The 24,431-nt window shown below is 38.3% G+C and overlaps 1 protein-coding gene and 1 non-coding gene across 2 annotated transcripts; both read left to right on the top strand.

The window, feature by feature from the left end:
- The first annotated feature begins 8,659 nt into the window (after window positions 1-8,659).
- Window positions 8,660-8,766, top strand: LOC141716382 (small nucleolar RNA R71). The gene has a single exon (XR_012573094.1). It is a non-coding gene; the product is annotated as a small nucleolar RNA R71 (small nucleolar RNA).
- Window positions 8,767-11,750: 2,984 nt separating this feature from the next.
- Window positions 11,751-12,419, top strand: LOC141714737 (uncharacterized). Its single transcript, XM_074518239.1, has one exon. The coding sequence runs from the start codon at window positions 11,751-11,753 to the stop codon at window positions 12,417-12,419; it is 669 nt and encodes a 222-aa protein (XP_074374340.1).
- Window positions 12,420-24,431: the final 12,012 nt, after the last annotated feature.

Genomic DNA, 24,431 nt, shown 5'->3' with positions numbered 1-24,431 from the left:
TTGGAAGATTGACATTCCTTCTGATGACTGTGCAATACCCAACCGTAATAGTAGGTTGGTAAAGGTTTAATTCGTATAATCGCCATGAGCGGGCTATCTATCTCAGAAGGTACTATCTTGAGAATAAGCCAGGATCATATTTCAAAAAGGACTAAATAAACCTTTGAGTTAAGTCTTCTATTAAAGGCATATGATTAAGAATGGTATTAACCTGCTATCGGTGCTTTGATTGAAACTCTTTTGCAATTTTATATGCTTCATGTCATGTATGTATGTCAGGATCAGGAGTGTTCTTCATGAATTATGAATGGTGATTATGTTAGCTCCTTAGAAGAATTCTATACTACATGTATGGACTCCGTATGGTTAGATATTAAGATTTCATGGAAAGTGAATGACGACAGTAGGTCAGTGGTGGACCATAGTAATGCAGCAATGATTCTGCGAGTAATGAGTCGATTACAACCATGAGAGTTATATTGGAATGGATGTTGAGATTGAGTACCACTAATCGGGTCGTGGTGGTGTATAAGTTATCATTGATAGACTAATTAAGTAGATTATCTACCTATTGAATAGAGAGTCGTATTACTATACGAGGAAGGTTACGGTGCAAGCATAGAATTCTAGTAACGATGATGTCTAGAATGAGATCCCAGATTCGATTTTCGATATCGAGGGAGTTTCAAAGGTGATCGTGTATAAGCTCAAGCAAGAGCATGGGTCCATAGAATGATGGATGGAATAGTAAATATTTAAGCATGTGAAATGCGATGCTATTATACTTGATGTGAATTTATATACATATATGTTTTGTTCTCCTATGTTAAACCTCTATAGTTCAGAGATAGATTCCAAGCCAGATATTTTGTGGCAGTATATTTTATATATATACAATTCTCTTCAATTCGTTCTTTTCTCTCCTTTTCATTTCATATAAGCTGAGAAGAACAACCCTTCCAGAAGGGGAGGTATTGCTGAATGACTATCTATCTGTGTGATAGAAGCCTAGTAGGATACCATCTATTGTTTAATTGCTTGTCAAGTACTAAAGGCTGACCACCTTCTGTACTAACTATGGAATAGAACAAGTGTTCATGATCATAGTGATCTCTCAACAAATTCCTTTACTTCTATATGATGGATCAAGCTTTTGAAGATGGAAGCAGCTAAAGGAAGTAGTATCAGTACGGTGGTATTCCGATTCTAACGCGTTAGTGATACTAAGGTTGACGTGGTAATTAAAAGGTTATAGAACGCTAACGAGCAAAAGTATAACCAGTATAATATTAGGAACGGAAGGTAGTAGCGATTACGAACTGGAAAAGAATGGGTATTGAGAAGCAAAAGCTCTAATGCTAAAAGCTATAATGAGAGTCTGTGCAATAGACTTGAAAGAATTTGAAATGATCACTTAACGCGGATTGAGTTTTCTCACGATAATAGATCATATGTCAGGTATCGAGATGTCGTCTTATGAGATCTTTGAGGGAAGACAATGTCGATCTCCCTTATGTTAGGATGAAGTTGTAGAGCGCAAGATGCTCGGACCAGCAGTGGTCCAAAGGACCAGGGATATAATAGATCTAATCAGAGGACGGCTAGTAGTAGCCCAAGATGGACATAAGAAGTATGTTGATTTGACACAAAAGGACAAAGAATAGGAAGTACGGGACCTAGTGCTGTTATAGGTATTCCCTTAGAAAGGATGGATGAGGTTCGGAAAGAAAGGAAAGCTAAGCCCATGAATTGTTGGACCCTTGGAGATATTAAGACGTATTGGGAAGTTAGCATATGAGCTAGCCCTACCCCCGAACCTATAGCAAGTTCATAACGTGTTCCACGTATCAATGTTAAGGAAGTGTAATTCGGATGCCAGACAGATAGGGGCATATGAGCGCATAGACATGAAACCAGACGTAACCTACATGGAGCAACCACGAAGGTTTATAGATCAAAAATGGACAAATGCTTAGGAGAAGAGTTATCAAACTAGTCAGAGTTTGATGGTAGAACCACAATGTGGGAAAATACTTAAGAGCTAGAAAGTGCAATGCTAAGAAAGTATCCCTACTCATTTTCTATCTGATTCCGGGACGGAATCCTTTTAAGGAGGGGAGACTGTAATAACCCCAATTTTTGGAATTTTTGAAACCCTTATGAATAGTGTTTTGCTGATTATGCTGAATAAGAAAATTGTTCATGCCACACTATGTAGGGGTTCTTTTATGGATATTCTGAGATTTTATTGGTACTCTATATGATATATAAGTGTATGTAAAGATCGTCAGAATCCAAATTTGAACCTTTTGATTTTTCCCGAAAATCCACCAGATATCGAAAGAATTGAGTATAAGGTAACAGGATAAAAAAGATTTAAATTCAAGGATTTTAATAGAGGATCATAAAAAGGAATATAATGTATTGAGAAAGGTAAAGGGAACCTAATTAATAAGATCCCGGGTATGATTCCTCAAACGATAAACGAAAATGAAAGTTAAGCGAACCGTATAACAGATCAGCGGTCATTAGCCAAATAATTAAAAGCTAATCAAAGAGATTAGTGGGGATGATGTCATCAAACCAATGAGAAGAGGACAAAGGAGGGAGGGTGACATCACATGGTGACATAAGCATGACCAAGCAAGTGTGTTGTTGGTTGAATTAGAACCACACAAAATTTACCATGGTAAAAAGGTAATAAAACAAAACAAAACAAATCAAAAAAATCAACCAACCAAGCCAATAATTCATTTTCACCAAAAACACAACATTTTCTCACCTTTCTTCTTCCATGCTCTCGGCTTTTTCTTCTTTTCCAAAGCAAGAAAATCAAAAATCAAGTTCCAAGCATTGTTAAATCACAAGGTAATTATCTAAGACTCTTTATGCATAGTTATAGATATCCTATAAGTTTGAGCTCCTAAATCATTCACAATCTCTTCCTAAAAATCATGGAAGAAGATGGTGAATAGTGTTTTTCAAGAACAATTTTTTTTTCTTGAAGTTTTGTTTAGTTTAAGCTTGGATAAGGACTTTAAGGGTGATTCCAAGCCATTCTCTTGATTCTCCACTCTCCAAGGAAGGTATAACCCCTCCAAACCCTAACTTTATTTGAGTAATTAGGTTTAGTTTTGTTGATTTTAATTCATGGGAGGCTTGCTTGTTGTGAATGTAGAGATTAGTTAGTTTTGTGAAGTTTTGGAGTGGTAATTCTTGGATTGTTGATTAATGAACTTAAGTGTAGTTAAATTCAAGTTTAAGAATAAGTATAAATTGTTAATATTGAGTTGTTGGGGCTGTTATGATGTAGTATGGATGGAGTTTTGATTGGGTTGTGATTGTGGATTGATTGTGGGTTGAATTGGAGTGTTTTAAATTTGGGTAATCGCGTAAATATAGCCGTCGTAATGTCCGATTTACTTTAGACTATTTTTGTTCTTAACATTAGGATCCGTGAACTCACTGCTAGGTTTTGACCATTGCCATGATTAGATAGTTCATGTTACGAGCTTCGTTTTGATATGTAGTTCGTTTGATTCCGATGTACGGTTTAGGAGAAACGGCCGTTTTAAGTAACGACATTTCGCGAACGAATCATTACCCCTTGCCTTACTTTGAAACATAGGTTAAAGACCTAGAAGGACTAATTGGAGTATGAAACATTTATGTAAAGTGTGTTAGGCAGTTGGTAAGACACTCGCGAAAGAATCGCCTTAAAACTCGTAATGGTTAATTTATTAAAAATGGTGGAGCCGAGGGTACTCGAGCGACTTAAGAGAATCAGTAAGCGCAAAGCGAGCGTTAGAGTCTAAATTGGTTAAAGTATAGATTTATAAGTGACTTTGGTTTAATTCCAACTTATATGTTGTTTATAGGTTACCAGACTCGTCCCAAGCCATTTATAACCCCCAGTCGCTCAGGCAAGTTTTCTATCCGTTATACTGTTGTTGTGATGTATACATTTGTACATGCATTATCTTGTGATAGATGCATAATGGTTACTTAGCAAATTCTTGCGATATATTGAAGCATGCTGAGATGGTATATATATGCATGTCTGTTTCGTAATCTGGTTATCTATCTGTTGATTTCAATGCTTATAGTTGCATAATACCTATGCTAGAGATAAGCGGTAATTTGCATATACCCTTAGTATAGGGGACCCAAAGGTGAATTTTTTTCCTAAAACCGGGATTCGATGCTCCCGAGTATAATATATATATATATATGAATAGTTTTTAAAACTATGAATCAAATAAGGTTTATTCGATAACCTTATTTTATTAATGAATATTATTTTGAATATTCATTCAAGGGCTTATGACCCCGTTATTTTATTAATGAATATTATTTTGAATATTCATTCGAGGGCTTATGACCCCGTTATTTTATTATTGAATATTATTTTGAATATTCATTCGAGGGCTTATGACTCCGTTTATTTTAATTAATGAATATTATTATTTGAATATTCATTCGAGGACTTATGACTCTGATTAACTACTAATTATTATTCTTTATTTTATTAAGGAATAATGTGTCGATGATCAAACTTACTTTTGATTATTCAAATAAAGATATTACTTTCGTATAAGTATATCTTTGGTTATTTAATATTCATTTCAAGTATAAGTTTTACAACTTCTACTTCAATTATTTTTATAAAGATTATTCTTTATGGGAATATTATTTAAATAATAATATTCAGATATTTTCTAATATATTGGGACTGATTTATTTTATTAAATCAGCATCACTCCAAACATTCTTAAAAATATTTTGCGAGTCTTAAAAATTATTTTAAAAGTTAGAGCGGATCCCAAAACTCATTTTTATATTTAAGATCCTCCTTTCGAAGGGGATTTAAATACTCGCTCAAAACCTGAGGGATCCGGCTCTGTGGTGTATTGTATATTCGCAACAAGGTTGCTATTTTGATAAAAGAATTTTTGATTACTTACCCAACACTCGGGAAGTAAAATTCTTGGAACAAGTTAATCCATTAACAGGCATCGCCTGGGAAATATCGGTGAGTTCTCCTTTTCAACTAGATACGTCTTCATGGTGGAGTCATATCAACAAGTTTCTACTTGGGGAAAGGGGGAACGAGCTTTACGTTTCAGAGTCATGGATTTCATCTGAACTAGGAGTGGCGTAAGTGGTCGAGTGGCGCCGGCCCAGCCTTATTATATTGGTTCAAATGGCCTGGAAGTTCCGCAAGACGGTACATTCCTTAGGAGTCCAGTGTTCGGTTGACAAGTAAATCCGACATGTTCTCCTCTACATGTAGCAAATGGTGGGGTTGCACTACTACGACTGATCATCGTAAGTGGTCTTCCTGGCGCGGTAAACTCCCGTAATGAGTTCATCATCCAATTGGATATTTCTGCAACACTACCCAGAGCACTTCGATAGAAAGGCTACGGTTGGGCGATTGTTGAGTGTTGGCAGGGTCAAGTTTTCAAAATGATGTTTGCATCAAATGAAGTATCTCGTAACTTCATTTTATTTTGTTGATATTTTAAAGATTGATTCTATACAAGTTTTGTCTCGTAGCTTAATCTATGGGATGAACTATTTATACATTGAACGGTGGTAGTTCAAGTAGTATTCGGAAAAGATATAAGTATATTGAAGTATCTTGTAACTTCATCTTTTAAACTTATATCTAGTAAATGATTATCTTGTGTATGTCAAAGATTTTCAGAAAAACGTTGAGATAAGGTTAGATATATGAGATCACCTTGCAATGATATTTTTTTATACAGTTATAAACTGGAACTCTGTGTATATTATACATGTCAGAGGATTTCAAAGATTGTGAAAAGTATATGTATATATATACTGAATATTTTGCGACTTGGTCGCGTTAATATATCAGCTTAGTTCATTTCTTCTTGACCAAGATTTTCATGAGTACTATGAGAATGCTCATATATTGTTAATCATTATACACATTATTTTGGTGGGCTTGTTGCTCACCCTTGCTTTCTTCTTTCATCACACAACAACAGATAGAAAAGATGAACAAGACCAAGCTTCCAATTCGCAAGCGGTTAGAAAATGTTCCGCAGTTTTCTGGTAGCATTGATGTCGTCGTAGCTGAGGTAGGAGCTACCAATAGGCAAGGTTTTCAACTATTGATGAACCAGACTTATGTATAATATGAATTGTAATAATGGCAAGGAATATGTAAATTATTCAGAAACCCCTTTTGAGGTGAAATGGTTTATAATTGTGGAATAAAATGATTCGTGTTATTTTTGGATATTCATCTCTGAGACTATAACTTGTGGTGTGTGTGTTTATTGTGGGGTCACAGTACAGAGTAGTTGATTGTTTATTAAGATTGGGTGTTATTAAGGGAAATGGAACTCGTGACAACCCGGATCCCCGACCCCGGATTTGGGGGTGTTACAGTAATAATAAGAATTTCAGGCATACGTAATTAGTGGGAGAATCACGCTCATCGGTTGGAGGATCAGATGGCCAATCAACCTCGCCACCAGTGTCTCAAACAACAGTACCGAAAATGTGTGTCAAATCTTCAGTAAAATATCGGTGGATGACATGCATGGCCTCCATACGCCTAGTCAATCTTCTATACTGCGCATCACCAACATCAGTCCTATCAACTACATATTGCACATGAGGAGAACCCTCTATAGGCACAGGAATATCCGTCCAGCCACTCTCTACATCATCAAAAGTATATCACAACCCCTTATCATGGGGTGCACCTAAGAATGAATAGCTCAAGTGATCTGGCATTTGGTTGAGCTCAAGTGTGGGAGCTTCTTGAATAAATGGTTCAAAACTCTCCTGAGAAATTTTCAGCTCTGCTAACCCAAGAGAATCGAATGGCATATCCAACTTCCTCATCCACGGAGGTGCATTCAAATCCTGCAATTGCTCTGCTCCTTCTTTATCTTCAATAACTGATTCCCCTATTAAGGATCTCTCTAAGGTATCTGACTTTGGCAATTGCTCAGGCTCTGAATTTACTACAGAGTCGACCCACTCTACTTTAAAGCACTCCTCTTTAGCTGTGGGTAACTTTATTTCTTTGAACACATTAAAGTGACCTTTTGATCGTAAACCTTCATCGAAAGCTCTCCTTTTTACACATCGATCATAGTTCGGCCTGTAGCTAAGAATGGTCTTCCCAAGATAATGGGAATCTTCTTATCTTCCTCAAAATCAAGATTTATAAAGTCAGCAGGGAAGATGAGTTTATCCACCTTGACCAAGACATCCTCCACTATACCTCGTGGATAAGCGATGGAACGGTTAGCTAGTTGCAATGACATGTATGTTGGTTTCGGATCAGGCAAACCAAGCTTCTTGAAGATAGATAAGGGCATCAGATTGATGCTAGCTCCTAAATCACATAAACACTTGTCGAACGATAAGTTTCCGATGGTGTAAGGAATAGTGAAGCTTCCAGGATCTTTAAGCTTCAGAGACAACTTCTGTTGCAGCACAGCAGTGCATTCCTCCATTAGAGCAAAGGTTTCTAAGTCATCGAGCTTCACTTTTCGAGAGAGAATACCTTTCATAAACCTCGTATAGCTAGGCATCTGTTCAAGAGCTTCAGTGAAAGATATGTTGATATGAAGTTTCTTGAACACCTCCAAAAACTTCTCAAACTGCTTATCCAGCTTTTTCTTCTGCAGCCTCTTAGGGAAAGGAGGTGGAAGATAGATCTGTTTCTCCCCTGTATTACCCTCAGGAGGAGTGTGTTCCACAGTAGTCTTCCTTGGTTCCACCTCTGCTTCCTTCTACACTTCTTATTCAGCCACAACTGTATTTTTCAAAACTTGAGATTTTCAGGCTCTTCGTCTTGCTGAATTTGGGGGCTTGTGACCTTTTCAGACCTCAAGGTGATGGCGTTCACCTGTTCTTCAACTTCCCTCTTGCCTGGATTTATTTTCGTATCACTAGGAAGCGTTCCTGGTGGTCGATTCAATAAGGCATTAGCAATTTACCCTATTTGGTTCTCCAGAGTCTTGATAGAAATAGCTTGGCTTTGGCATATAAGATCCTGGTTTTCGCACATAAGCCGCAACTCCTCCAATTCAGATTTTTTATTCGAAGATAGACAAGCACCATGAGTTTGTTGTTTTGGTTTAATTTGTTGCTGAAAACCAGGAGGGTTGAATAGCTTATTTCTAAACTACGGGAACGGATATTGCATCACATTCTGATTGTTTCTCTAGCTGAAGTTTGGATGATTCCAGTTGTCAGGATCATAAGTGTCTGGAACTGGTTGTTGCGATCTCTGAAAGTTGCTCACAAACTGAGCTGAGTCACTATATATAGCGCATTGCTCCGTTACATGCGAACCTGCACACAGCTCACAAACACTAATTATCTACTTAAGACCATAGTTAGCCAGAGAATTGATCTTCATAGACAACGCCTTTAGTTGAGCAGTGATAGCCGTAGCTGTATCCACTTCAAGAACTCCTGCTACCTTTCCTTGTGGACATCTCTGGGCTGGATACTGATATTCATTAGCAACCATCAGTTCAATTAGATCATAAGCTTCCTCATAGCTCTTTGCCCATAATGCTCCGCCTGATGCTACATCGAGCATGGGTCTGGACTGTGCTCCAACCTATTGTAAAAACAATTGATGATCATCCAATATGGCATTCCATGATGAGGACGGTTCCTAAGCATCTCCTTGTAGCGCTCCCAAGCTTCACATAGTGATTCACCCATTTGCTGCATAAAGTGAGTAATAGCATTCCTGAGTTCAGCTGTCTTCGCCATAGGGAAGAATTTAGTAAGAAACTTTTGAGCAAGATCTTCCCAATTAGTAATTGAACCAGCTGGTAGAGAGTGTAACCAGCTCTTAGCCTTGTCCCTTAGAGAGAATGGGAACAGTCTCAGCTTCACAACATCTACAGAAACACCGTTGAACTTGAAGGTGTCGTAGATCTCAATGAAATCCCTAATGAGCATATTGGGATCTTCAGTTGGAGAACCCCCAAACTGGATTGAATTCTGCACCCATTGAATTATGTCAGGCTTGATCTCAAAGGTATTAGTTGTGATAGCTGGCCGGACAATGCTAGATTGAATGTCATTGATCTTGGGTTGAGAAAAATCCATCAAGGCTTTCGTTCGTGCTGCTAGATCTCCCATTGTACTGAATACCTGAAACACAAACAAATAAACCGTGAGATTAAAAGAGTCCGAGTCAGTAAACTTTAACGACCACTGATGACAAGCACATAAACTAAAAATTAACACCGAGTCCCCGACAGCGGCGCCAAAAACTTGTTAGGGCGAAAACACGCGCTAAAATTACATGCAAGTATACGCGTTCGCAAGTAGTATAAGATATAAATCAGATTCGTTCCCACAGAAACTGGTTTAGGTTAAGTTCAATTTATGCACCTATGCAACAATATATGGGTATCGCTCAATGCTAAAACAAATAACAAATTGGGTTTTGATTAAACTAAGAGATTATACTAAATAACATTAACTAAGAGAATTGAGGTTGAATTACTATATATGACAAACATGGGATTCTAACTTCATTAAATACTTCATTCAATAGCCTTATTGTTCTTAACCTTAGCATGTAATGGTGATGACACTAATCAGATAACACGAAACTAGTAAACGCCAACTTTCATTGTACGAATACCCTACTATCAAGCATCCACAAAAGAGATAGAAGTTGAATAGACACCAATTATGCTTAGTCCTTATATGTCTATAAGAATTGAAAACATAACGGTTTAATTCGCAAGTTATCTATCGTGATTATATAGGGCAAGTAAGATGATTAAAATTACCTACGAATCATGCATAACAAATACATGAACCTATGCACGAATGGCAAGTTCTAAACCTCTATATTCATTGTCGCTTCAATAGAGATTTACACGCTATCTTATATGTTAGCTACGCATATAAGACGAATAAGCACAACCAATACTAGGATATCAATCAATCACCACACACCAAGATATCAAAAAAAATTAATTATTGAAATCCATAAGTAAATCCGCTAGAATCCCATGATAACGATTAGCCCATAATTGAACTCATCGTCATCATGGGTTCCAATAAAATCATGGTATAAAACAAGGTCTTAATAAACTGAATAATAATCAAAGTACGAATAAAAAAGGTCTAGGTTCAACAAGAATGAAAACGAGCATCCAAAGTTACAACTATTTTTAAAGAATCACAAGTGGAAAACAAGATCTTCTTTTTCGGAATTGTTTTGTGCTTCTAGGTCTTCTCCTTGATCTCCCAATCTTCCCGGATGATGAAAAGCCTTCTTTTTAAGTATGTATAATCCCCTAGTGAACCTGTACTCTTAAAATTATCAAATTCCACTCAAAAAAAGTTTTTTCAGCGAAATCAGCCGCGCATCAGCATGCGGTCGCGTGCGGGTCTGACGCGGCTGCGTGTCGGCATGCGGTCGCGTGCACTTCTGAAGAGGCCGCGTGGGCGGGTTTTCTAGAAAATTCTGATGAATCTTATTTTGGTCATAACTTGAGTTCTACTCGTCAGAATTAGGCGATTAAACTGCCCACGCGAAGCTAATGAGATTCTCTACAACTTGACAATGGCCTTGGCTTCTAAATCTGATCACTTTTCATCATATTTCCTTCAAAAGCTCCTTTCTTCATTTAACTGATAGATGAAATGCAATAACACAAAAACACATCAAAATACCAACAACTTGAGTCCAAAACACCAATTTAAGCTTGTAATAAAGCGTTCCAAGTGGATATTAAATCCACTTATCACACTCCATAAGGGTCGATATCAACAAACTCGATCTCACAGGAGGATTTCCTAAAAATGCAGGAAGATATGGCTTAGTTGCGGGATCTAGTCCGCACTCAATCAAGGTTCCAAGCCCCGGTGGAAGCCCTCTCTCTCGAAGCATCGAGAAAACAAAAATAGACAGGACTTTAAAAACTCCGACACTTGATTAATTCGATGGATCCTCAGACCCATCGGGCTTCCTTAATACCTTTAACGGTCGGATGGCGTTTTAAGGACACTCAGAAGTCGCCCGTTGCCAATTCTTCTCTATATGCTTACAAGGCACAACCCTACGTTGGTAAAATAATCTCCCATCTAGGTCAATCGACTGTTGGACTATGTTGAAGACTAAATTTCAGACAAGATTTTCAAGAAACTATAATGGGGGCAAAATTACAGCATCATTGATTATGATGCGATAACGGCCTAGCGAATCCCTAAGAAGCTATTTAGATCACTTTCGTCAAGGTATATCTGAGATAACAGACCTAGAGGAGCCTTTGGCGGTGAATTATTTAGCATCAGGCATTGATGGAAGCCGGTATGGCATTTTACTAGAAGAACTCATAGAAAAACACCCTCAACACCTTCATGCGGCGTTCTAAATTGTTGAACACCGCATGACACTCTAAGAGGCAGAGGGTAGTATAAGATCTCCATGACGCTCTACTTACAAATATGACAGGTCAAGAGCTCATAGCCCCCAAACTCCAAGATCGCGATGATATAATTCCAAATCCCCTCGACGATCACCAGCAAGAAGAGATAATAAAAGGGAAGAACATCGAACCCCGAGGAGCCATGAATATCAACGACGGTCGATATCGGATCAAAAATGGCAGCCTCGGGACAGAAAAGATAAAGGGTTTACTAAGCTCACTGTTGATAAAGCAATAATTTTGGCAATTTTAAGAATGGAACCCGACTTTTGACCCCCGAGGCAGATGAAGCCGGGTCTTCCTCCGAGCTCTCGGTATTGCGACTATCATGAAGATACTGGACACATTACAGAACAATGCTATCAATTAAGCAATCTCATTGAATCCAAAATCAGGAAAAGCCATTTCGTCCATTATGTCGAAGGGCAAGGCCAGACTCATCAAAGACAAGACGACATAATAGTCGATGTAATCTTCAGGGGTTATGGCGCTAGAGGCATGTCAAACAACTCTCACAAGTCCTACGCTCGGGAAGTATGTAATGTTAATCCTCAATGTCCCAAAAGGTACAAGCCTTCTCCATCTCTCGTCTTATCTTTCTCGGACGAGGACTATGCCTCAAACATCATACGAGGCCATCAAGATGCGCTGGTTATCACTGCCAAAATCGGCACTAACACAGTAAAAAAGATCCTTGTCGATAACGGTAGTTCTGTCGACATCCTTTATTATCACGCTTTAGCGCGAATGGATACAGGAGATAGAAATCTAGAAAATACCCATTCACCTCTTTATGGCTTCATATGTAATGAGGTGAAAGTGGTCGGGACAATTGGCATGCCCGTGCTTTTTGACACAATGCCTTGCCAAGTATGGAAGATAGTTAAGTTCCACGTAATAAGTGCAAACTCAAGTCACAATGCCATACTAGGTCGAACGACAATCTCGATATGAGAAGCCATTACGTCGATCCCCCATTTAAAGATGAAATTCCCGACTGAGTTTAGAGTGGGAGAGATGTGTGGCGACCAAGCGGTGTCAAGACAATGCTACTTTAATACCGTCGTGCATAAGAAGCAAGATAATGATGCTCAATCTATCAATGAAGTCATTCAAATAGATACTAGTAACATCATCGACATTCCAAGGGATTCCTCGTTCTCACCTGTCGGTGAAATGGTCGAGGTTGCGATTGATGAAAACTCCACCGGTAAAACGGTTAAAATTGGAAAAGATTTAAATCCTCAGATAAAAGATGAATTAACGAGGTTGCTTCAGGACTTCTCAGACATATTTGCATGGTCACCGTCTGACATGCCCGAAATCCCAACTGACATTGCAAGACACTCCCTGCATGTCGACCATCAAAAGAATCCTGTCAGACAAAAGAGGCGAACTTTCTCAGAAGAAAAGCATTAAGCTATCGACGAAGATCTTGATCGACTTTTAGTGGCTTTTTTATCGAGCTGGTGAAATTTCCTACATGGATTGCTAATGTTGTCCTGTTAAGAAAAGTAATAGAAAATGGAAAATCTGTGTTGATTACTCCGACCTCAACAGAGCATGACCTAACGATTATTATCCTTTGCCGAATATAGATCAACTTATCGATGCAACGACTGGTCATGAACTGCTATCTTTCATGGACGCGTTCTCAGGCTGTAATCAAATCATGATGGATGATCAAGAATGGGAACAAACAGCGATTATCACACATCGACGTGTCTTCGCATATCGAAACATGCCTTTTGGGTTAATCAACGCCGCTGCGACATTTCAGCGTATAATGATGAAATATTTAAAAATCAGTTGGGTCGAAACCTCGAGGTCTATGTCGACGATATGATAACAAAGTCAAAATTTTCAAGCGGTCATTCCCTTGACCTTCGAGAAACCTTTGAGAACGTCCGTCATAATAACATGCGACTAACTCTTTTAAAGTGTTCTTTTGGTCTAACGTATGGAAAATTCTTGGGATTTCTCATCTTTCAACGAGGAATCGAGGCTGACCCCTCACGGATAAAAGCCATATCTGAAATGAAAGAACCTTCGACCATTAAAGAGGTTCAACGTCTCACTGGATGTATAGCGGCCCTTCGTCATTTCATACCACAAGCCTCTATAAAATGCAGTCATTTTTTCAAGGTTATCAAAGAGGCTTCCAAGAACAAGAAGTTGATATGGGATGATCAATGTAATGAAAGTTTTGACGCATTGAAAAATTTCCTAACAAGCCCACCAGTTTTAGCAAGAGCATTGCCTCGTGAAGCTTTAAAAGTGTACATCTCAGCCTTTGATGGGTCGGTAGCCTCCATTTTGGTCAAGGATGTCGAGGGACGTGAAGCCCCAGTTTACTATGTCAGCCATACTCTGAAAGATGCAGAAACTCGTTATCCGCATGTGGAGAAACTAGTTTATGCTCTCGTTATAACAAGCAGGAAGCTCCATCACAACTTTCAAGGACGCCTTATAAAAGTCATGAACGATCAGCCCTTGATGCACATCTTGCACAGACCGGATATGACAGGGCGTCTCGCCACCTAGATGGTATAACTTAGCCAATTTCACATCGAATACCTACCCCGGAGTATAATGAAATTCCAAATCCTATCATACTTTATTGTAGAATGCGATTTTGACACACCTACAACTGAGGAAACATTGTTCCATAATAGGCTTGGACTCTTTACGTCGATGGATCCTCAACAACATCAGGAGGCACAGGAGTGACCTTAATCAGTCCAGAGGGATTCAAAATACAATAAGCTTTAAAATTTTTGTTCCCAGTAACAAATAATGTAGCCGAATATACGCCTAGCGATTGAGCTGGAAGTGAAAGTTTTAGAAATATTTGGCGATTCCCAGCTTGTCGCCAAACAACTGCAAGGTGAGTTTAAGGCACATGATATTCAAATGTCGACATATTTGAATTAGGCTATATCTTTGCTGGAGAAAGTTTCATCATGGACAATCAAGAAAATTTACAGGGAAGACAATCAGTGGGCTGACGCCTTGTCCAAATTAGCATCATCTGTCATCGCAACATCATAGGCAATTTATGTCGAGGATAAAAGTGTGCCCTCTATTGATATGGATACTCCACCCATCGATATGCTGAATGTCAATGACATCTCCTCTGCTGCAGATTGGCGTCAACCTATTTTAGAGTACATCTTGCAAAACAAGTTGCCCTAAGATAAGGGCGAAGCCAGAGCCATATCATACAAGGCAAAGAACTATTGTGTGCTAGAAGGAAAATTATATCGACGAGGGCTCGTGGAGACACTACTCCGACACTTGGGACCAAAAGAGTCTCACACCTCGATAGTTGAAGTCCATGTAGGAATTTGTGGGGATCACTTGGGTGGAAAGAACTTAGCTCTTAAAATAATAAGGCTGGGTTTATTTTGGACTATAATGCGAAGTGACTATGAAAATTTTGTGCGAAAATGCAAGTTATGTCAGTTATATGGATCGGTGTCTCATCAGCCCTCGGTGGAAATGATTCATGTTGTAAACCCATGTCATTTTTATCAATGAGGCATAGACATCACGGGTCCTTTCCCGAAGTTTAAAACCAAGTTCAATACATTATTGTGGCTGTTGACTATGCAACAAAGTGGATCGAGGCCCGACCCCTGGCCAAGATCCATGAGAAGAAGATGATCGAGTTTCTGATAGAGTACATTGTATTCAGGTTTGGGGTATCAAGAATTGTGGTAACTGACAATGGAACCCAATTTGTGGGAGAAAAGTTCGTAAAAACACTTTCACAACTCAAGATTAAACACATCAAATCCTCTATGGCCTACCCTCAGGCTAACGGGCAAGTTAAAGTCTCTAACCGTATAATCTTACAAGGTCTTAAGAAAAGGGTCGATGAACTGCCAAGATCATGGGTCGATGAGCTGCCCAATGTTCTCTGGTCCTATAGAACGACCCCCAGGAGCTCGACAGGTACATCCCCTTTCAAAATGGCTTTTGGTTTAGAAGCTATTTCACCCGTTGAAGTGTATCTTAATCGCGAGAGGGATTCCAACTTCACAATGTTCTTATGGAAGAAATTAGGGATGAGGCATCAATGAGAGTTCTCCAGCAGCAAGCTCGTACTGCAACTTATTTTAACAAAAAGGTCAAGGTCAAGCAATTTTAAGTTGGGGATCTAGTCCTCCGGGAGTCGGCAGCTTCGCAGCCTACCATCACAGGAAAGTTCAAAGCCCCATGGGAAGGACCGTATCAAGTAACATAGCTCGTGGCATCGGGGACCTACCGATTGTCTACGCTCGACGGGACTCCCATAAAAATGCTTGAAATGCAGTCCACTTGAAGAAATATTTTCAGTAAACAATTTATTTGAATTGTATGAGTGAGAAGTGTCAGAACTATGACTATAAAAATTAATCTTAACGAAAATTGGTTGATATGAGATACCCGATAAGACCCTCCTTAATGTATTAATTAAAGTTATTTCTCACAAGTACTTTGCAACACATGGGTCGCGATAATCTTCAAATTAAGGCGTTTCAGTCTACTAAGTATCTCCTACCCATATACATGCGAATGGTTCTTTAAAACTCGAGGTTAATAAAATGATAAAACTTGTCATCAAATAGTACAAAGGGAAAACATGCAAGAAGTAAAATCCTAAATCTTTCGCCTAAGGCAACTAGTATGGATTAGGAACCTTGGTTACACTTTGTCACTAGATGGGTGATAAATGAAAAACCAAACATAAGTTATTATTTCTAACATAATCGCATTCCCATATTACCTGGAAAATATAAAAAAACACATAGAAGCATCATGTAAAATTTATTGGGAAAAATATCCCAACTACAAAACCCAAAGCAAAAATATAAAACAAATCTAGTAACTTAAATTAAGAAAATTCTCTCCTCAAACACGGATAAATCTTTTTTCCTGGAAGCATCAAGGAATAACCAAAGTAACAATAACTTAGCCATCGTCTTAGAAAATAGATAGTCTAAAAAATATTCAAGTAAAAAAAATATCCAAGGATTACATCATAAACGAGGCATCCCTCGCCTTCAAGGGTCGACAAGATCAGCAGGGGCTTCAGTTTCCTTACGCTCTGCAGCATAATCTTGCAAATAGCCTTCAAAGCAATGACCTGATACGTCGAAGCTCACAGACTCAAATCTCTTATAACATCGACCATATCTGTCTCCCAGGGTCCCGGTGATATCCTCTACCCCTTTCTCTACTTCTAACTTTAGTTCGGAATTTTCTTTCTCCAAGGCCTCATACTTCCCACGGAGGTTGGATACCTCGATATCCAAAGCTTTGCGACACTTCGTTTCACTGCTCAGTGAGATCTCCATATTCTTCACTCGAGATCCAATTTCCTTCAAATCTTTCTTAAGACGGTCGTTGTCAAGTTCAAGGTCACTTATCTAAAAAAACAACAAAAGCTCCACCAAGATAACCAAACATATAAACATATAAATGTAGAATGCTAAAAGGAAAAGTTCTAAAATAAATTAGCTTGCCTTGGTCCGATAGCTAGAGCTCGCTTTAGATAGCTCGACAACACGACCCTTAGCTTCAGCTAAATCAGTGCAAATTTTTTTCTTTTTATCCCTTAACAGATCACGCTCCTCCTCGACCATCGAGGCAGGACTTCTACTATCATCAACTTTGTATTCCTCAAGAATGTGCAGGACATCAGATAAAAACTGACAAAATAAAAGAGGCAATGATGTCAAATAAATAAAGCAAAAAAAAATTCTTTTGATCACTATAATTTAAACAAAAAGTGGTGAGATTAAATACCCTTCTGGCACGTCCCAAGCAGTGATCAACAAGCTCGCCCCACAACCTCTTCGCATAGGCACTAGAATCTTGTGGAAGATTAAACACATGAAAAGCTCGAAGGGGGACGGTCGACCCCCCAGTCCACCTTTCAGACGGCCGAATTTCTACACGAATAACCTCCTTACTGGCCTCAGGGTCAATTATTGGAAGCATAATTCCTCGATTACCAATTATAGTTAACGTTTTATTGTTACAACCGACATTTTTGTGTAATATTAATTATAAATTTAGTAGAACTTTAAAAGCCGAATGCCAATATATGCAACTATTGTATGCTTGTGTGAATGAGAACTCTGCATCTTAAATTTTCGTTATGTGGTATATGAATTTTCAAAGCAAAAGATTATTTATTTCTCTCATTTTTGATTTATAAGGAATATTTTAAACCTTGAATAAATTTCTCTTTAAAGTTATTTTGTTCACAAATTTCAAAAGTAGTTTTATAAAATTTCTAAAAATCCAAATTATTTTATGGTATAAATTTTATAATTTTTGAACTTGTGTTCTATTTTACAAAAATAAATCTTTATAAATGTTAATTGTTATAATTAGAAAATTACATAGTTGTCCATGCATGCAAATCCTTTCTATTCAATCCAAAAGGGCTAAAGAGACAATTACCACCCCACTAACTCTTATTTTTCTAGCCAAATTCCTCATTTACCCTTGCATGCAAAATGATCCAAGTATAAGTGGAAGGGTAGTCATGTCAATTCCTATTCCCACTCACATTTGTCAAAATAAAAACCATAAAACAAGTAAAAGATATGATCATTTCACACATCACCCACACCACACTCTTTCTTCTCTCCCTCCTCTCTCTCACTCTCGGCTCCTACCCCCTCACTCTCGGCTTTTCAGCGGAAACCACCCCCTCCCCATTTTCTTTCTTTCTTTCTCAATCAAGTTCCCACCTCCTACACAAGTAAATGTTACTTCCCATACCATGATCAAATATATTTCAAAGAGTTTTGAGTAGAAAGTTTAAGTTTTAAGGTTGCATGTTAAGGTTTTAGTTGAAACTCAAAGTACAACCTTGATTCTTGTGAGTTTAAGGTTGTTTTTAAGAGGACTACAAGAAATGGTGAAGTGCCAAGTCTTGAGAAGGAAACTTTTGATGTTAAATGGCCATTCCCTTCCATTTCATTCGGCCATGACCATAGGGGAGCCGAATGAATGGTTCTTGAGACCATTCTTGTTGCTTTGTTCAATTTTTGCATGTTTATGTGATAATGGCTTGAATTTTATAGTAAAAATTTGATGAAACTCCTTGCATGCTAAGTGATCATCTAGATATAGCTCATTCTAGGCTTGCATGTAAATTTCTTGGTAAAACATATTTAGAAAATATGTTGTTTGGCTTGCAAAACTCGAAGACATGCATGCATGTGGATTTCACTTAGAATGTTATAAGATTTTGATCATTTGGAAAGATTTTATTAGTAAGCTTTAATTTCAGTAGGAATAATGTGTTAATATTGATTAATACTTCTTGATGCATGGTAATAAGTCATGTATATCTTTTATAAAATGCATAACTTGTTGTTTCAAAAACTTGATGATTTGTGAGTTGAGAAATATGATTTCTTTTGTTTTGCCATGATTGCACCTTAGGTAAGGATGATCTCCGCTAAGATTATTTTGAGTATAAGGGAGTTAGTTTAGTAGATCACCATGTTTAAGTCTTGGTTTGGGTATTGGGTTGTTAGTGGTTGAGTTTGTCAAGTCAAAACCTTGGAGAAAGGAGAGTTATAATTTCTGCAGAAAATCAGTTTAGTACCCTGAGGTTTAGAGTGAGTTTTGACCATGTCATTGATGTGCACTTTGAGGCCCAAGCCACCAGAAGTTATTATTGGGAGTATATAAAAGGTTTTAGGTGTTGGTTGGAGGATTGCATGTCATTTGGTTAGGTGCACATGTAGAATAACAAAATCTGTCCAGCAGGGGACAGTTTTGTTGCAACTTATAAATAGGGAGATTTGACCATGTCATGGGTAGGCTCTCATTAGGCCCTGTTGGGCCTTAGTTAGAGGGAGTGTCAGAGAAGTTTTTCCAACCATAGTTCATAGGATATGAGTTAGAACCATGTGTCACAAGTTAATTCAAGTTAGGGAGTTTTCTGCCCAGGAAAATAGGGGAACCATGGACTTTGAGCTTAGGCCCAAGAAGGCCCAAGCCAGGCCCTTGAGACACATCAAGTTTGGGAGATGCCCTTAGGTCAGGAGAGTCTTGTATAAGAGTTTTGAAGGAAAAAATATAGTTTAAGGGTGTCAAATGCACTCAAGAAACCATAGATGTCATTCTGAAATTTGCACCAGTGAACACTTTCACTCATTACATAGTTTTAGAACACTTAGGAGTGAGGTCTTGGTTAACCACCATAGTTGTAAGATAGTATAAGGTCAGTAGAATAAAAGGCACAAGTGAGGGTCAATAGGTCTTGGACAGTTTAGTAAAGGCACATCGAGTTAGGATGCCAAAATTAGAAGACTTTGTCTAGTTTAGCAACCAAGTGACTTAAGTTGGGGGATCGAGATCATCCAAGCCTAGTGTTGCATTATGGTGTATATGGTGTTATTTGGTATTAATATATGATATGTGATTATGTGGCTATTTGTGTGCAATTATAAATTAAAGGTGAATATAAATTAAGTGCATATAGGCCTAAGTGCCATCCGTGTTTAAATTCGGGTTGTAAATAGGTTAAGTTGGTGAGAATATATTATAATGAGGATTATTATTATTTATGTAGGATCTCGAGATGAGGGAAAACTTGCCATAAAGGTCGAGTGAAGCTCCAGTTGCTCCTACCAGTCAGACCAGACCAGCCTTTCTCAAGGCAAGTGATTCAACTTGTCCTTCATATTTACTGCTAATAGTTCATACATTGCTGCAACTATCCTGTGTCATTTGATATATTAAATCAAGCGTATCTTATGTTTACCTTTGAATTATATAAAAATGCCATGAACCCTCGAGTACGTATTGCAAAGTGGTCTTATCATGATAGTATATTAAAGTAATTCAAATGCCAGGATAAAAGAAAGGGTAGTTATAACTCTTTGTTGATTCTCTTGATTAACATGCTGATAATTCCTAAGTATTGATATCTCATCCTAATACTTGAACCCCTATAGAACATTACCTTGAACCCTAAAAGCCAGATACTTATCAAAGTGATTCCTCATTGATTGATACCCCTCTTTCTTATCCAGAAGCTTGACAATTCTGATATATCCTGAGTTAAAGATCATTTCTGCATACCTTAACACCCTTAGTATTCATGAAGCTTATCTTCTTGATGATCCAGCACTTGAACCTTGATGAGAAACCATTGCTTAAAGCCCAATTTGGCATTACCCTTTATAATATCTTATAGCCTCACTAAATCCCCTTGTCCAATCTTTGATATATGAAAACCATTCAATTACTTTAATAGAGTATAGTTTTGTGAATCATGGCCCTGAGATTTAGTACCATATTTCCCGTGTTTCGAGTTGATCTATAATCCCTTGATAAAAAAAATGTTTACTGGAAAAGAGATTTTGTTATAAATCGGCATCAGTTTTTGAAATAAATAAAATGTGGGTTTTCAGTCCCAAAGGGGGATAAATGTTTTCTTTGAATAGTGGATCTGGACTGAGACGCGAGTCCTTTCCACACTTATATTAGGCTTAAAAGTTGCCTAGGGATTCCCATTAATGTTTTAGAACCCAGCGATGTTCGGGATTACTTCGCGGCTGATCACCGGCTGTAATCCGTAGCGTCATAAAATAATTTTGATTAAGATATGATTAAATTGTTTTGATACCAACAAAATGATGCCATCACCCAAAGTTTTATCTCTCATTATCATTGGTCATGTCCTCCCATTGACATTCTTTAATATATATCTCTCGATTTATGTTTTGTATCGTATTATTTAGCACTTGTTGAGCATTTGGCTCACTCCTTGCTTTACCCTGATATTACAGCTAGCAGCTATGGTTAGATTCAAGTAGACTGCCCGTAAGACCTGTGATGCTGATGCCTATGTTCGAGCTCAGGTAGAATAAGTGATAGTAGTTTGTGTGAGGACTCGGTATTTAAAATCAGTTGTAATAGATGGTAGTGTTGGGCTGTTCCAAACCCTAAACTGTAAGGTCTTGGATTTGGGTATGTTTATTTATTATTAAATGTTGTAATAGTTATATTTAATTTGCTGTTTAAGTTGGGGTGTGACAGGTTTTGGTATCAGAGCGACGGTTTAGAGTCCTTGGACAGCCCAAATAGGTTAAAGGGTATATGTGTAGGTTATAGATAATATGTGAGAAAGTAGGTTAAGTAAGTTTATTATTAATACTCATCTTATTGGTTTGTCAGCAAAGGGCGCATTCCTCGTCATCCTCTGGTTCGGACGACACTATTGCTTTCACCGTGTATGCTGAGTTGAGGCGCGAGTTTGACATGCTTCAAGGAAAGTACGACCGATTGATAGACCGACTGAAGAACGTGTACCCGGACAGCCGAAACTACGAAGGGAAGCCCAAGGAGCAGATGACTGCGAGACTTGAGACCTTGGTTCAGTACGTCAACACTAAGCTTGAGGAGATGCCAGCGCACCGGGACCGCACCAGCCAGTATGTCATTCAGATGGTGGCGGATGAGATCCAAAGCATTGTGAAGACGCTTCGAGAGGATAAGACTACCAAGCCCCATTCAGATGGAGTGGAGCCTTAGTTCTTTCCATTTACCTTTCACGTTGTTGTACTATCAGACTCCGTAGAATTTCCCAGTTGTTTCCGTTATTTCCTTTAAATAAGCCTGTTGATCCTAGAATCAGACTTTGTTCTAATTCCATGTATTGTGACCTTTAAATTTCAATAATCATGCTCTATTGTTCCAATTGCTCCCAACTATTATTATACGCTTTTATATGCATCATCATATCTGCTTAATTTGAAACCTGACCTCACATGTAAATAAGAATGCCATGCGATACCCTCGAATTGTTTTATTATTCATATCTGTTTTGACATAACTCTTATTTCCGGATCATGCCTCCCAAAAAGAAGAACCCAACAACCACATCCACCACAGACCCAAATATTCTTCGACTACTGGAAACTTTGCAACAGCAAACCAATGTTATAGCCCAACAACAACTAACTCTTCAACAACAAATTAAGAACCAAGATAACCGTGAACCACACCAACCACCTGAACCACCAGTACCACCTAGCCAAATTGTCACTTTCAAGGCTTTTCAGAATGTGAATCCACCTGCATTTCATGATACCACTGATCCAGTAATAGCTAACACATGGATCAAGGAGATGGAAAGGGCTTTTGAGTTGGTACAGTTAGGAGACGATCAGAAGACGCCGTATGCTACTTACTTCTTGAAGGGCGAAGTCATTTATTGGTGGGAATCAGTAAAAGCTATGGAAGCAACTCAACAGGTTTCTTGGGAGAGATTTAAGAAGTTATTTCTGGACAAGTATTACCCTAAGTACATGCAGAATCAGATGGAGCTTAAATTTTTGGAGCTGAAGCAAGGGAACATGACTGTACTGGAGTATGAGAAGAAGTTCACTGAGTTGTCAAGGTTTGTGACAAAGTATACCAGCACCGAGGAGGAAAAAACGAAGAAATTTCAGCAAGGATTGGAGCCTTGGATCAGAGATAGAGTGGCTATGTTTGAGATTGAAACTTATGCGGGAGTAGTTCAGAAAGCTGCTCTGATTGAGAATAATGGGATGCAGTCAAGGAAGGAGAGGGATAACAAGAAGAGGAAGGTTCCATTTTATGGAGAAAAGTCTGAAGCGGGAAGTTCACAAGATTGGAATGTAAAGAGGATCGGATTCCAGAAGGGCGGAAATTTTCAAAAGAAGGGAAATTTGGGTAAAAGGCAAGAATCAAAGGGGAACGACCAGGCAAGCCAAGGACAAGTTGGAGAAAACAGATTCCAGAGACCCGAATGCAAGCACTGTGGAAGAAGGCACCCCGGAGTGTGTAATAAGTTGAGCATGACATGCTATAGGTGCAATCAGAAGGGACATTTGGAGAATGAGTGCAAGATGCCGAAGCCAGGAGTTACGTGCTACAAGTGTGGGAAAACTGGACACATAGCTAGGGAGTGCAAGGCAACCGGACCAGTCAAAGCTCTGATGAATGTGGCAAACACCAGTGCGAGCGTGCCAGTTGAGGTATTGGCATTACCTCCACCACCTACACCAACCCCGCAAGCAACAACAAGGACATTTGATATGAAGATGAAGGATGCTGTTCAGAATTCTGAGGTGATAGCAGGTACACTTTTACTCAATAATGTCAAAGCTAAAGTATTGATTGATTCGGGAGCAACAAGATCTTTCATATCATAAACTTTTGTTGATAAGCTTCAATGTGATAAAATGATTATGAGTGTAATAACCCCAAAATTTTGAACTCTTTGTAACCCTTATGAATAGTGTTTTTGCTGATATTGCTGAATAAGAAAACTGTTCATGCCACACTATGTAGGGGTTCTGTTATGGATATTCTGAGATTTTATTGGTACTCTATAGGGTATATAAGTGTATGTAAAGATCGTCAGAATCCAATTCCGAACACTTTGATTTTTCCCGGAAATCCACTAGATACGGAAGGAATTGAGTATAAGGTAACAGGATAAAAAGGATTTAAATTAAAGGATTATAAGAGAGGGTCATAAAAGGAATATAATATATCGAGAAAGGTTAAGGGAACCTAAGTAATAAGATCCCGGTTATGATCCCTCTAACGATAAACGAAAACGAAAGTTAAGCGAACCGTATAACAGATCAGCGGTCATTAGGCAAACAATTAGGAAGTTAATCAAAGAGATTAGAGGGGATGATGTCACCCAACCAATGAGAAGAGGACAAAGAGAGGAGGATGACATCACATGATGACATAAGCATGACATAAGGAGAAGGAGATGTGGTTGGTTTATAACCACACAAAGACAAGGTTAATAAGGTAATTAACTAAAATAAAAACAAAACTACATCCACCAAGCCAAAGAAAATCATTTCATCAAAACAAAAAAAAATTGTATTCTCTTCACCAAGAACATTTGCTCTCGGCTTTTCCTATTTTTCAAAGAGAAGATTTTCAAAATCCAAGATC

The sequence above is a fragment of the Apium graveolens genome, chromosome 3 (genome assembly GCF_009905375.1).
Source record: "Apium graveolens cultivar Ventura chromosome 3, ASM990537v1, whole genome shotgun sequence".
Taxonomy (NCBI): Eukaryota; Viridiplantae; Streptophyta; class Magnoliopsida; order Apiales; family Apiaceae; genus Apium; species Apium graveolens.
Note: the sequence above shows the minus strand (reverse complement) of the source record. Positions and strands in the feature narration are given on the sequence as shown.